The following is a 14,065-nucleotide window of genomic DNA, read 5'->3' on the forward strand; positions in this document are numbered from 1 at the left end:
TAGATTTATTATTATTATTATTATTGATTTCACTGTGTTGTTCGGTAATATTAAAGAATAGTTTCAATGTAAAAGTCTATAAAAAATATAGACGTTACTGTTTGATTTTAAGTCCGCATAAAATCTAGGCCAAAATTTACTTTTATAAATCTTGTAAGACATCCTGCACCTAAGAGAACAAAGACTCATATCATACAACGAGAGAGAGAGAAAAAACAGATGATCACTATTTTAAGCCTTGCAGCACATCACCAAATCAATTCTTCTAAATATCTTTGTGGAACTTGATATTTACTGATTACTTTAAACGATCAGTTTATTGTAATACAAATGTGTTTTTTTTAATAAATATTGATAATGAAAATAAAGGACAGTTATCTGTGAGAAACAAATTAATTGAATATTAGAGTAATTGATAATATACATATACATGAAAAGTGACATTTTGGATACACCACTTATGATAGTTACTCATTTGTAGAGGCTAATCTCCCACATTTTGTTAATAGTATATAGACTGTTTGTCATGAAATTGTTTAAATGGATGACACTTTATCAAGGAGTTTTAAGTTAACTGAGCACAATGGAAGATTGTTTGAGCAAGAAAGAAGAAATTAAACTTATTTAAGAAGTGAGACATTTCCCAAATGTACTTTCAAAAACCTTTAAAACACACTGCAAGATGTCTGAGCAACAATGGTTAATAGTGTGATTTTTGGTGAATTGTATTAAAACCAGTTAGGGTCAGTTTGACCATCAAACATCAGAATTACTATTATAACAATAGTAAATGGAACCCAAAACGTACAACACAAAAAAAATCCTGCTTTTATTTTATTTTATAGATGTGGCATTTTAATGACATTTTGACCCCTGAACTAGGAAATGTGTCCAATTTCCTTTTCAGAAAACTTCTTATTACAAGGAACAAAATACCTGCCTTCAGCAGCACCGTCACCTACAGGAGCAACTGTGCCTTTCTACAGACTGAGCGCTTGTGTAAATAAGCCTTTTTACTATTACTATTTAACATTATACCCTAAATTAATCTGGAGTTTCTAAAGATTAAGCTTTTTGTTACGCATTTATATTCACCCTGCAAAACAACAACTATTTCTGTGTTTTTACTATTTATTTTTTCTAATACTTGATATAGTTTATTCTAAATCTGTTTTCTCATTGAAAACTTGTGGTCGCTTTTTGAATAGTAAAGAAAAACAAAATGCTGAAGTGCAAACCACTGTAGACGCTCCATATGCAAAAACTATAGGCCAAGCTAGCAGCTCACTCATTAAATAAACATAAAAGCGATTTATTTTTTAAAGTGTTTATTTAAAAGTCACTGTCCCTTCAAAATCTCCTTGAATATCTGAAAATATAATTCCATATTGTGCGTTACTAATAAGCAAAGCCTATTTCTAAATGAGGAGAAATGTTAAAAACAACTCCACACGCTGCAATGAACACATATAGCTTGCTTTTCAGGAGGACACTTAAATAAACCGATATACTCAAGCTAACAATTTCCAGTATTCATTGATACATGTCAATAATACATTTAAAATTAGATAAACTTTGGCATAGACAACTTGTAAAAAAATGTTTTAATTAATTGCAAAAGGAGTCAATTTACACCGCAGTCAACTGGATAACTACTTTACCTACCTACCTAATGAAAATCCCTTTTCATACAAACAATCAACCCAGGCAGTCTGTTATTTCCAAGTGGGAGTCGCTGTACAAAAATAGTTTCTCCCTACATTGATATTTGCATTTCCAAGAATGCTAAATGTTTGGAGTGGATAACTAGTTAGATATAAAAGAAATTACTAACAGAATGCTAACTTATAACTAATAAACTGGAGAATATCACTAATTCAGTAGCCTGGTTAATTGGGAAAGTGCTCGTTACTGCTTTAAGCATAGCTGCATCATAGCAACCACTGTTCTGAAGACAATTTGAGCTTAAAAGAAAACTGCATACTTTTTATCGCTGTTAGCCCTCAGCGGATACAGCTCATCTTGTGTCAAATCAGTGGGAGCAGCTACTGTTTAAGGATCAGGGGCCTGGAGCTGGAGTGTATATTGTCAGATGATTATGAGCTGAGAAATAAGGCATGTGACTGATATGAGCTTATCCTTATTAGTGGGTTGTGGATGAATCATCTACACGTTCTGAACTTTCATGGCATCCTTGGGCCAGCTGTATGAATCCAGAGTGAAGGAGTCGTAGTCAGAGTTATAGACTTGAGATAAAACAAAGGCCTCTTTATCTTTGGGTTCAGGGTACCAGGAGGCAATACCTTCTTTGTAGGCATGGTCCACAATCTGAAGAAAAAGAGGGGTTTGAGAAGAAAGAATGAAATATAGTGTACAGTGCGACAGATTTGCTACTGTTTGCTATTAAAAACTATTGCAAAGTCAAAAGTCCATTTGTGATAATTTGTATTGGTTTTATAGGGAACATAATTTACAGTATGCCATGAAGTTTAAAAACTTAATGACTTCAAAACTTTGGTAGACATTTAGTAGTTTTTCTTGAAGCTGATATTGGTTGAGAGGAATTTCAAATTAGATACTTTGTTGCATGCTGCTGTTTTATTGTATTGTTTTTTATATACAATGATTGATTCAGGATATATATGAAATGTAAATATTTTGTAACATTGTAAATGTATTTAGTGTCACTTTTGATCAATTTAATGCATCCTTGATTAATAAAAATATTAATTATAAAAATCTTTCTGACCCCAATATTTAAAAAAGTATAGTGTATAGTTTGTTAAATTATTAGAACTCTAAATTTAGCATGATATCATTCCATATTTTATGGTTGCTGAATTGTAGAGTTGGCTAAGAATTAATATCTAAATTTAATAAAACAGCTGTGAGCTACCAAATTTTGATTTTGTACTAATGATTTTTAGTACACTAGCACTAGTGCAATCATAAAAAAGTAACTGTAAAGCCCCGTCAAATCTGACCTGACAGCTCTTATAACCTACTTTGCTATATTAATAAATCTCTTAATTTAGCATGATCTCATTCCATATTTTTTTATGGGTGCCAAAATGTTGGCTAATAAGACCTGTTCTTGTAGCAATAATCCTCTGCATATGAGAATGGTTACTGACCTTAACAGCAATTTTGAAGGACACTTCTCTGATGGTCTTCAGAGGGGGGTACAGTCTGCCCTCAGCCAGATGCTCCTCAGTAACCATGTCAGAAATTGCCTTTAGAGAAATCAAAGCCTTAATTTTAGCTTTCGCACTTTAAATAAATTTGCAATCAAAGGGTTTTGCAGGGAACACACATTCACTTTTACTATTGTTGGCTCTTGACTCTTCATGCTCGTTTACCTCTGCTGTAGTAAGAAAAATGTCATCCGAGATGTGGCGAACACCACAGGCGATGACTCCCAGTGCTACTCCGGGGAACACATAAGCGTTGTTTCCCTGGCCAGGGTAGAAGCTGCGCCCATCTGCCAAAGTGACCTTTTTAAAGGGGCTTCCGCTGGCAAATATGCCCCTTCCCTGTGATACATACACATGCCCTTTAAACTGATGTGAAAAATGTGCTCTATGGGATGCTTTATATGATTGTTTTAGTAAAGTTTTATCCATTAGATTTCAGTGAGTATTACCTCAGTAAGTGTGTAGCACTGCTCTGCTGTGCACTCAGCTTTGCTTGTGGGATTGCTGAGGGCAAAAATAATTGGCCGTTCGTTGTAAGTGGCCATGTTCTTGATGATCTTCTCAGTGAAAGCACCACTTATGGCAGCCACACCTGTAGAGGTTTGAAGTTTGGTGTTTATAATCTCAAATAATTTGCAAATAGTAAAATTTTGCTGCATTTAGCATAAACAGAAATATAAAATACTTTTGTTCAAATCTGAATGTTTTCTGTAATTACTAGTGGCTTCAATATGCCATTGCAACTCATACAGAATGAATAAAAAAAAAATATTAAGATGTTGAAGTACTAAAATTACCAAAATTAAAAAAAAAAATGCTAAATGGAAATATTTTTAAAAAGCAAAGAGTGTCATTTTAATATTTTTATATAGTTACTATTATAGTACTTTATAATATTTTTGATTGGCTTTTATTTTTATTTGTTTTTCCATTTTAAGTTTAGGTTTTAGTAAGCTTGTGATTTCGTCACTTTACTAAATAAACACTAATTTAAATGAAAAACGCACATAATGAAATGACTTAAATTAAAATGAAAACTAAAAAATAAAAGCTACTTCAAACGATTAATAAGTATCATAATAGTAACTATTTAAATAATATTAAAATAACACTATACATAGAATGGGATCAGTCCCTCCTTACCAATGATAGCTGTGGGCTTGATGGTTTCTACCACTTCCTCTAGTGTCTTTATGTGTGGATGCTCTTGGGCAAATTCTTCCTTCTCATGGTTCAGATGACTTCTGCCCTAATGGGCCAAATGACACAAAATAACAGTTTTGGTATAACGTTTAATTTTGGAGGTGTTCAAATGCAGTTTATTGCTTTAATTTATGTTTTGACATTTTGCATTAAGCCTACATGCATTAGTATATTCAGATGTTGAGTAGGAGGACAAATATAGCCTGTAGGAAAGAAATGCCAAAAAAGACAAACTACTGTGGGTTTGATTGTTACCTTGACAATTAGGCCTTTAGAATCCACCATCCAAATCCTCTTGACAGCCTCAGCATGAGATACACCTTCCTTGGCCATGGCCATTATCAGTAAGTGAGCAATGCCCAAGGCGGCCTGGTCATGTGACAAAAGAATTACACATCTGATAATCCTGGCATAATTGGTGTAAGTTTAAAAGTGTTTCGTAATGGATCTTTTATTTGCTATTTCTCAGTAGAGGTTTGTAGCATCTTTCAGTTAAATTCACATTACCTCTCCTGCTCCTTGAAATACGAACTTGTGGTCAGAGAGTTTATTCTTTGTAATCTTAAGAGCAGCAAGGACCCCAGCAACAGCAACAGAAGCTGTGCCTGAAAAGGTGGGGAAAGAGATGAGCAAACAATTTTATGGCTCTAATACTATAATTTTCCATTATAAAGAATGGAAATCTTTATAGTTTGAGATTACAGTGAGTGTGTGCATACTTACCCTGGATATCATCATTAAAGGTGCAATAACGATTGCGGTATTTATTGAGAATACGAAAGGCATTGCTGTTGGCAAAATCCTCAAACTGAATTAGACAATTCATCCCATACCTGAAACAAAAGATAAAAATGGAAACAAATGAAGACTTGTTTGTACAATCTGTGAGTATTTCACACACATAATCTTCCCCTATAGTTGAATGTTAAATTGAGAACCACTGCACCAAATCATTAAGTCAGTTGAGCTGGTGAACCAAATCATTCAGAACAGATTTATTAACAGGATCAACTGATTCTCTAAAAAGATCTGGCTTAAAAGTACGACATGAACAACAGAAGTTGTAAATAAAGTTAAGTAAACCATAACTAAACCATAAGGGTAATTAAATCATCTTTCATTTCAGAATTTTAGTTTCAAACATACCTGTCGGTGACAGCTTGCATGAACTCATCAATGAGGTCATCGTATTCTTTGCCCCTCACTCTTTTGTGCTTTAAGCCGATGTACAAGGGGTCATCTAAGAGGGTCTGAATAAAAACAAATAAAAAGGGTTAAAAAGTACAACAGGGTTACAAATAGGGACAACTATGTTTGTAAACCCAATGAATCCTATGAACAGTACAATTGTACAGTATATACATTATTATTCAAAGGTCTCAGGCCAATACTTTTATTTAGCACAGATGCATTAAACTGATCAAAAGTGACAGTAAAGGCATTTATATGGTTATAAAAATACAATTATATTGTTATAAAAGTGTAATAATATTTCACAATATTACTGTTTGTCTGTATTTTTTAACAAATAAATGCAGCCTTGGAGAGCATTAGAGGCTTCTTTCAAAAACATAAAAATAAAAATAATTACAGACTCAAAACATGGTGTACCTACTGTATGCTATTCTCGTTTTACCTGATTATCAGTGCCCACATCCAGTAGTACAGGCAGGCACTGCTGAGGTGGCACTCCTCCACATGCTGTATACAGAGCTAGTTTGCCCACTGGGATCCCCATTCCATAGCCGCCCAGGTCTCCTAATCCCAAGATTCGTTCTCCATCCGTCACCACTATGGCCTATTAATGCGCACACAATGAAACAACCATCTAACTGGCACCGAATGACACTTTATTACTCTAAACAAACCTTAATGTCCTCCTCCGGCCATGAGTTCAGCATGGTGGCAATATGCCCCTTGTCATGGATAGTGATAAATAACCCTCTACAAGAAAAAAAACAACAGTCAAAATCATATGGGCCTTATACTGCATGAAGAAAAAAGTGGTTGAACTGGTCTGGGTGTTTATAAAGCATTTGATTCAGAATAGGTCTGGCTAAACAAGTCGTTCCAGGTCCAGAGTATGTGTATACCTCACCTTGGTCTTCGGAAAGCAAGGCCATACTGTTGGCAGGCCAGGCCCACAGTAGGAGTGTAGACGATAGGCATGAATTCTTCAATGTCAGAGGTTAACACACGATAGAAAAGCTTCTCATTTCTGTCCTGTAGTGTCATCAGCAATATGTATCTGCAGAGTCAGAATGTTTTTTTCAGTATAAATAGGAAATAGACCAAGAAAATTATTGTCACTGTGCTTTTCATTGGCTTTGATCATACAGATTGTGTACAGAATGTTTCAGATGAAGTGTGGTTACTTGTCGAGAGGGTTACTGCGTGTCTCGTAGCTCTTCATGACACGAAGCACTTGGACATCCTGAGAGAGGAAACAGGGAGGCAGCAGGCCATGGATACCCAGCTGTAACCTCTCCTCCAGGGTGAACGCCATGCCCTGTTAACACAGCACCATAACTTCTTTAACAACACGTGATAGCTGCGAATGAAAAAGAAAAACATGCACTCCTCCTACAGTCTGGTTTAAATACAAATTGCCACCCTGCAACTGGGTCTGTACCAGGCAACATTCCAGCTTAGGGTAGATGCATCACATGCTGGATCTATTTATTTCTGACCAATGGGAAGTAAGCATGGACACCCTCCCCTGTTGGATTCTCCGCTCACTGTTTACGTCTAACAGTTTCCATCTGTCACGGCTTTAAAGTTCTACACTTCTCAATCATGCCCATTCCTCATCTTGGCCTGAAAGTCTTTACAAACAGGATACAGATTGCAATGTAACATTGAAATGGACACATTTTCATGACCCAGCAAAAAGTGTTTAGCAAAACTCCTGAGTCATATCCTGCAACTCTGCATTGATTTTAAGAAGCCTAAGCATATTCAGAGCTTGGTAGGGGCCAAAGTCTTTGAAGACTTTGCTTTTAGATTCAAGATCTCACAATGCCACTTTTATACTTTCTTATCTGCAGGGACTTTGGCATAACTAAATTAATGTTATAAAACCACATCAAAGCACCGGCTGCTGACAATCTAATAGCTGCTTAGTCACGTAGATCACAAGTGCACCGAGTTCGAACCCTAAAGATGCTTACTTTGTTCAAGTGGGGGTTCCTAGTGATATCATAGCCTCGTTTTTTGGTGAACACCGTGGCCTTGGAGTTCACGCCTGAGTGACAGACCCTCACTGCCCCTACGATAGCAGGAGGGAGCGACAGGGGGCTGGAGAAAACCCTGCACAGCGCCAGCACACTCTTACCCGAGAGAGAGTTCATGATTCCTGCAAAATAAGAACATTCATGTTCAGAGAAGATTCTTGTTGAAAGCTCAATATACTGGTAACCATGTTTGGCAAAATAATATTTGTCAGTTTATGCTGGTTTGGTGACTGGTTTCTAGTCAGTTTAGTCAGGTGGTCTAGCTAGTTTATTGAACATGTCCAGCTACTGTACCAACTTAAGCAGGGGTGTCCAACAAGATGATTTTACAGTAATAAGTCACTGCAGTACAACTGGCACATTAACTTTGGTTACCAGGATAATTGTTTTATTACAAAGAGCTGGCCATGGTGCAACAAAGAAAAATTACTAATACAGCTTTTGCAAGTTCAGCAAGTTCGTCCTCTCCAATTGTAAACAAGGCCTTTAGAACACACAAAAAAAAAACAACGCAAATGCATTATGCATTGTATTGTGATCTGTATTCGCTGCGCATCTTTATTTTAACAACATTAAGTTATGTGTTTCAGGCCAAAAGCACATTACGGAGAGGCTTAGCATTGGCATTGTTCTATAATGAGACATCCGTTTACAAGCAAAGCCGTGTAATTACCTGAGAACAGCCAGTCCACCGGCAGCTTCTGCTTCAAAAGGTTTAAACCAAACGCTGACCTGCTGCTGCCCGTCTCCACTGACTCGCGTTATCTGTAGATGATGTTGTAATCGCCTGATAGCAAAACGATCAGGTTTGTATGACGTTGACACTTTGGCTTCCCAACGCTCTCGCCTTTGGCCCGCCCCTTTTGAGCAGAAGTGGCCAATAGAATGATGCGATGCGAATGACGGCGTTTTCATACAAACGGGAGATTTTGTAGGCCTGCCTGTTCCCAGTCTTTTTGTTCATTCAAACGTTTGCATTTGAAATGAGTGATGAAAACAGATACTTAACCACGTACGTCGAATAAAACTACCACGCTCGAATATGTTTTTAGAAAGTCATTTTTTTATCAATCTTGTACAAAAAGAAATTCTATAATAATTTAATCTACAGATAAAAAGTACACGTTTCTGCATTAAATCATGAAAAATGCTGGAAAATGTAAGATCTCTAGTATAAAAGACTGTAAAACGTTACTTTATTGCAGCCGCTGTTTAAATAAATTCTCAACACATGAGAAAAACAAAGATCTTTTGATTATGGGTTAAAAGAATGGTACTGCTCTTCTTTTGCAATGCAACTAATAACAATACATATGTACTCATACATACTCAAATATAAATATAAGTCATCCCAAGGATTGTATTTGGATAACACCACAATGAAAACAACTAAATCAACATTAAAACTACTCCAAACAAATTTGAACTAAAAGTAAAGAGAGAAACTAGATGAAATAAAGAGGATATTTTATGTACAACCTTCAGCTGAAGTGCCATCAATGTTAACTTCATCTATAAATTGTACTGATCAAACACCTTGCTGTGGTTAAGAATTAAACGATGTACAGTGAAAAGTTACACATATAAAAAAAATTTTTTTTCAAATGATAAGATAACATCTAAAAGCAGATTAAAACACACAAATATGTATAGTGCATTTAGTGTCTTCCAGGGGTCTATTGCAGGCCATTTGCGGTTACTGCTTAATTATTGTGCTGAAGTACACAATCAGTCCCAATGACAGTAGTCCAGAAGACCTTGTAGATGGGTGACTGGTGAGTAATGAAAGATCAGGTTATAAATGAAGGATAAGGCAGGGACTCAGATCACAACACTCGTGCCACTGCGAGAACTCTTATCCTGTAAAATAAATAAATAAATTTATGATGAGACAAACATAATTATTTACATTTACTTTTATTCATTTGCAAGACACTTATCAAAAGTGACATAAAAATGCTGTTTTCAAATCTCCATTTCAGCAAACCCAAATGCATAGTTTTAAACAAAAAAAATTCTGACATTTATTCACCCTCATTTCATTCCAACCCTGTCTTGATAGAAGATGATATTTTGAAGAATTTGATATTTAAAAGATGATATTTTGAAGAATATGTTTTTGTTCATACAATTCAAACAAACGGAGACATTTTTCAAAATACTTTCTTTTGTGTTAGCAGAATAAAGAAAGTCATACAGCTCTGGAACAACATAAAGGTGTGTAAATGACAGGATTTTCATTTTTGGGTGAATGATTCCCTTTAAATGTGTCCTTTTTGGGACCACAGTATATAATCACAGACTCTTAGTGATGAACAAATCATAAATCTACATTCTTACCGAGAAGTGGTCATTCCTCCTGTTGTGGCCAGGCAAAATCTCAATGGTAGAATAATCTGGTGGTTTCTCAGACAATCTCCCTTGAGATCGCTTTCCCTTTCTATAACTGTCCTCCTCGTCTGAACTCCAGGAGCCTCTACGTGGAGAAGGTGAGTTGCTCCTGTCTCTGCGGTTCGTCGCACGCTCCAGCTCCTCCAGAAGCTCCCCTTTACTGCGAACACGTGGACGAGACCTATCCGAACTCGAAACTCCCCTGCGTCCTGATGAACCTCGGCCTCCACGCCTGTCGTCCCAGTTCGACTCGTCACTGTAGCTGCGCTGCATTTGTGTCCCTCTCCGTGAAGATGACGTCTCCCTCCAGGAATCATCACGATGATGACCATTGCGGTTAGAGCTACCACTGGAATGATTCGATAGCCGATGTCTTCCACTGTCATTGGTCCGCCGAGAGCTCTGTTTTGCTCGGCCCACGATGGGAGGCAGCTGGATGACCCTGCGCTCCACACCTTGGACACCCATCTCGTCCAGGGCTGAGAGCATGCTGGGCGGCCTGGCTGATATAGGCACAGCTTGGTGTATGGGTTGAGGTGGTGGAGTTGCCGCATATTGATGAGGAAGGCTTTGGAATGGGACTGCGGTGTAGTGATGTTGAGGCTGAAGCATTGGGGGAGCCATATCCATCCCTCTTACTTGGTTCTCCAGAAAATCTAACACCTGGTTATTACCACGCACACTTCCATTTATGCTGCCACTGGCATGGTATCCATGGGGAGGTACGAATGGCAGGACAGGTTGAGGAGGATGAATGACCATCGGGGCCATGGGAAGGTTGTGTTTGGATGAAGGTTCAGAAAAAGACCCTGTGGAGAACAAATTATGAGTGTCAAGTCATTACTGATCAGAAGCAGCACTACATACATTAGCAGATTACTAGAGGAAGTTATACTGACCTGAATATAGTAAAGGGTTTGCTTGAGAAGATGCCTTTGAGGCAATGGGGGCATAGATGGGCTGGCCATGGAGCCACGGTACCATTGCTTTTTGAGCGTCACGCATCATCTTGTGGTGCATCACCGCTAAATAGACAAATGAACATGGAAGAAATATTTCACTACGTTTTATTTTTCAATAAAATTACATTTTATACGATGAACTGTGAAGAAAGTTACCTAGTATTAAAAGACAACAAATGATTATAAATATTGTTATTTTTTTATTCATATGTCATAGTGCACAGATTAGTTGTTAAAACGCTACAAAATGACAGGATTCCACATATTATAATAATTGATATTACTAAATTATAATAGTAAACTATTATGAATTTCTGTTTTTATTCATATTATAATGTAAAAAAAAATATTGTATTGACAGTCTACTTATTATTTAGTTTAGAAAACAGGAAAACACATGTATGTGTGTAATATATTATATAACCTGTTTTCTTTTTATATTATATTACACATATACATATATATTATACAACATTTTATTATTATTATTGACAAACTAAGCAATTGTTATGTTGAATGTGATTTTGTAATCGGTAGACATTTATTTCAACTGATACCCAACAGAAGTAGAGCACTTTGTATATTGTTAAAAAATGTATATTGTAACATTATCTGGTGCGATAGATCTGGTGCACAACCACAGACAACTAAAGTGAAAGAGAGTCAATGCACGAGGATACCTTCTTCTGGGCAGCAGCAAGTGCGAGGACAGCAGGGACAACGGACATAGCAGCAGCAGTTCTGAGGACAGCACTGGCAGCAGCAGATACAAAGCAGTATGATGAGGAACAGTCCACCGAGGACGATGAGCAGCACGGTCAGCCAGTCTGAGAGGAAGAGGGGGTATAACCAGCATCAGCATCTATAATGTTTTTGTGGTTTGAACAAGTCTTCAGTGTGTTAATACTTACGATACACAATGAGTCTGATTTCTTTATCGGAGTCTCCCACAACATCACCCGCTGCATCGATGGAGCAGAAATACATGCCGTTGTCCCACCACATGACCTCATTGATAACCAGGTCTGCATCTGTGAAACACATACAAAAAAAACTAAATTACTGGCTCTTTATCAAAACCTTTATCAAGCAAACATAAATTGGACATGGTAAGGAATCAGCTATATATATATATATAAAACTATATGAGAAGATCTGATTAAATTTGAAATTCCTAAGACCAACTTTCGAGCATGAAATAAATTGTTTCCTATGACTGTGATTCTATAAATGCCTACATCTGTAGTTGTCACATAATAGTTGTCTTTACTGTAATTAATTTAATCCTATTAACCCTACTATATCATATTTGATAAATGAATTTCTAACGCCTCTAAACTATCAATGTGATCAAAACTTGAAGCTGAAAAACCTGTTCTGATTGATAGTTTGCACTTTTTAATAGTAAGTTTTAGGAAGCCCCTTTGGATAATTATAAAATGGTCCTACACTAAGTTTACTTCATTTTTTTTTATTGGGTGTTTTTATTGGGAGATAAAGAGTAATATAAAAGTGTCATTGATTTATGTCATTGCTTCTGCATGTCGAGACTCACTGTTTTGTACGTATATCTTGCGATCTCGATATTCTGTCCCCAGAGTAGCTTCATTGAGGCCTCTTTTCTGAATTACTATGCGGACAGTGCGCTGACTGTCTGGACAGTCATTGGCTGGGTCTTGCTTCAGACCCAGAGCTGCTTGATATGCTGAAGAAAGAAAGAAATGTACCTGGTCACATCAATCACCACATGTTATCTATTCAGACAAAAAAAAAAAAAAAAGCCTTCTATATTTAGTTCACCTACACCACTCACCAACTGAGTAATATTCCAGCACTGGATCCAAACAGAAGGACTTGTACCGCCATGTGACCAGGACATCTTGTGGGTTTGCATTAGTGGAATAGTCACATCGCAGAGTGACAGAAGCAAACAGCATTGTGTGTCTCTCTGTATGAGGAACCGTAACCTGGATAGACAAAAGCTCTGAGAATAGAGGGAGAGGGATCAGTTAACATACCGTTTGCATCAGGGTTCCACACCTTCTGACCACAAGTTTTCATTACTTTTCCAGTCGTTAATTTTATTTAGTTAGTAATTTCATAACATTTACAATTGTATACTCACAAAGAATCACTTTCAGTAAACTAAATCATTTAGAGCTGAGCATAACAAAAATAATTATATTCACTATATACATTTTAAAGACTATTTTTCATTTAAATGTCTATTTTACAAATTATTATGGATACAAACAAAATCAAGTTTCAGTAAAACATAATATTAACATTTTGGCTGGCATGAAGCTTGTCAATCACGTGATCGGGATTATCTGCCTATCATGTTTGCACCTGCTCATGATTAACCTAGCCACTGAATTTATAGAATTACCAGACATGTTTTAATTATTTTAAAAGTGGTATGCCACTAAATGAAACACTCCTAATATTCCAGTTTAAACCCTGACAGTTAGTTTGAATACCGACTTACCTGTTGGAAATACGCAGAGCACGAGCGCAAGCACCTTGAGCTTCAGTGTTTCTTTCATGCTTCTCGGTTACACGGAAGTTGTTTTTTACTTCACTGTATTTTTCCAATCCACAGAAAAATCCTATATTTGCGACTCAAACAAATACAGACGATGTATGCTGGCCATCATGTCATCGTAAAACATGCGACGCAAATATATACAGATATTTTCTTGTTTACCTAAATTCTCTCGAGTCAGTGTAAACACACCTGTGCTCGTCTGATTCCCCTCCCCCATTCTACGATGACGCCACAGACTCCACCCACCAACAGGTCAGGTGCACAACACCCGAATTGGGTCATGTTACTTGATTTAAAGTTATTCATTGATTATTGTTGAAAATTAAATTATTTTCACATTTTTATTATTGTAAATATGTATCATCGCTCAAAGTGAAAGGATAATTGCGTTGTTTACTTCATTCGCTATAATTCAGAAATATATTTGTACAGTTAACATTTAACCACCAGGGGGCGTCACTTGCCGGCTCAATTCCCAACGTTGTATTTTTGCAGCAATGAACGACTGCCTCACCAGCTGAAAAATATTAAAAC

At 36.7% G+C, this 14,065-nt stretch overlaps 2 protein-coding genes across 2 annotated transcripts; both read right to left on the minus strand.

Annotated features, from left to right (window-relative positions):
• Positions 1-301: 301 nt before the first annotated feature.
• Positions 302-8,475, minus strand: me3 (malic enzyme 3, NADP(+)-dependent, mitochondrial). Its single transcript, XM_079427604.1, has 15 exons — positions 8,304-8,475; positions 7,568-7,752; positions 6,773-6,906; positions 6,496-6,645; positions 6,266-6,341; positions 6,034-6,195; positions 5,544-5,647; positions 5,121-5,230; positions 4,905-5,002; positions 4,653-4,766; positions 4,338-4,443; positions 3,644-3,786; positions 3,360-3,533; positions 3,135-3,233; positions 302-2,328 (listed from the first exon to the last, which is right to left on the minus strand). The coding sequence occupies exons 2-15, from the start codon at positions 7,745-7,747 to the stop codon at positions 2,167-2,169; spliced, it is 1,812 nt and encodes a 603-aa protein (XP_079283730.1). The 5' UTR covers positions 7,748-7,752; positions 8,304-8,475; the 3' UTR covers positions 302-2,166.
• A 202-nt stretch (positions 8,476-8,677) lies between these two features.
• Positions 8,678-13,753, minus strand: LOC306876422 (immunoglobulin-like domain-containing receptor 1). Its single transcript, XM_079427564.1, has 8 exons — positions 13,472-13,753; positions 12,797-12,967; positions 12,539-12,688; positions 11,895-12,014; positions 11,664-11,810; positions 10,921-11,046; positions 9,971-10,830; positions 8,678-9,490 (listed from the first exon to the last, which is right to left on the minus strand). Exons 1-8 carry the CDS (start codon positions 13,527-13,529, stop codon positions 9,452-9,454), a joined length of 1,671 nt encoding a protein of 556 aa, XP_079283690.1. The 5' UTR covers positions 13,530-13,753; the 3' UTR covers positions 8,678-9,451.
• Positions 13,754-14,065: the final 312 nt, after the last annotated feature.

This window comes from Barbus barbus (assembly GCF_936440315.1).
Source record: "Barbus barbus genome assembly, chromosome: 10".
In the NCBI taxonomy this organism is placed as follows: domain Eukaryota; kingdom Metazoa; phylum Chordata; class Actinopteri; order Cypriniformes; family Cyprinidae; genus Barbus; species Barbus barbus.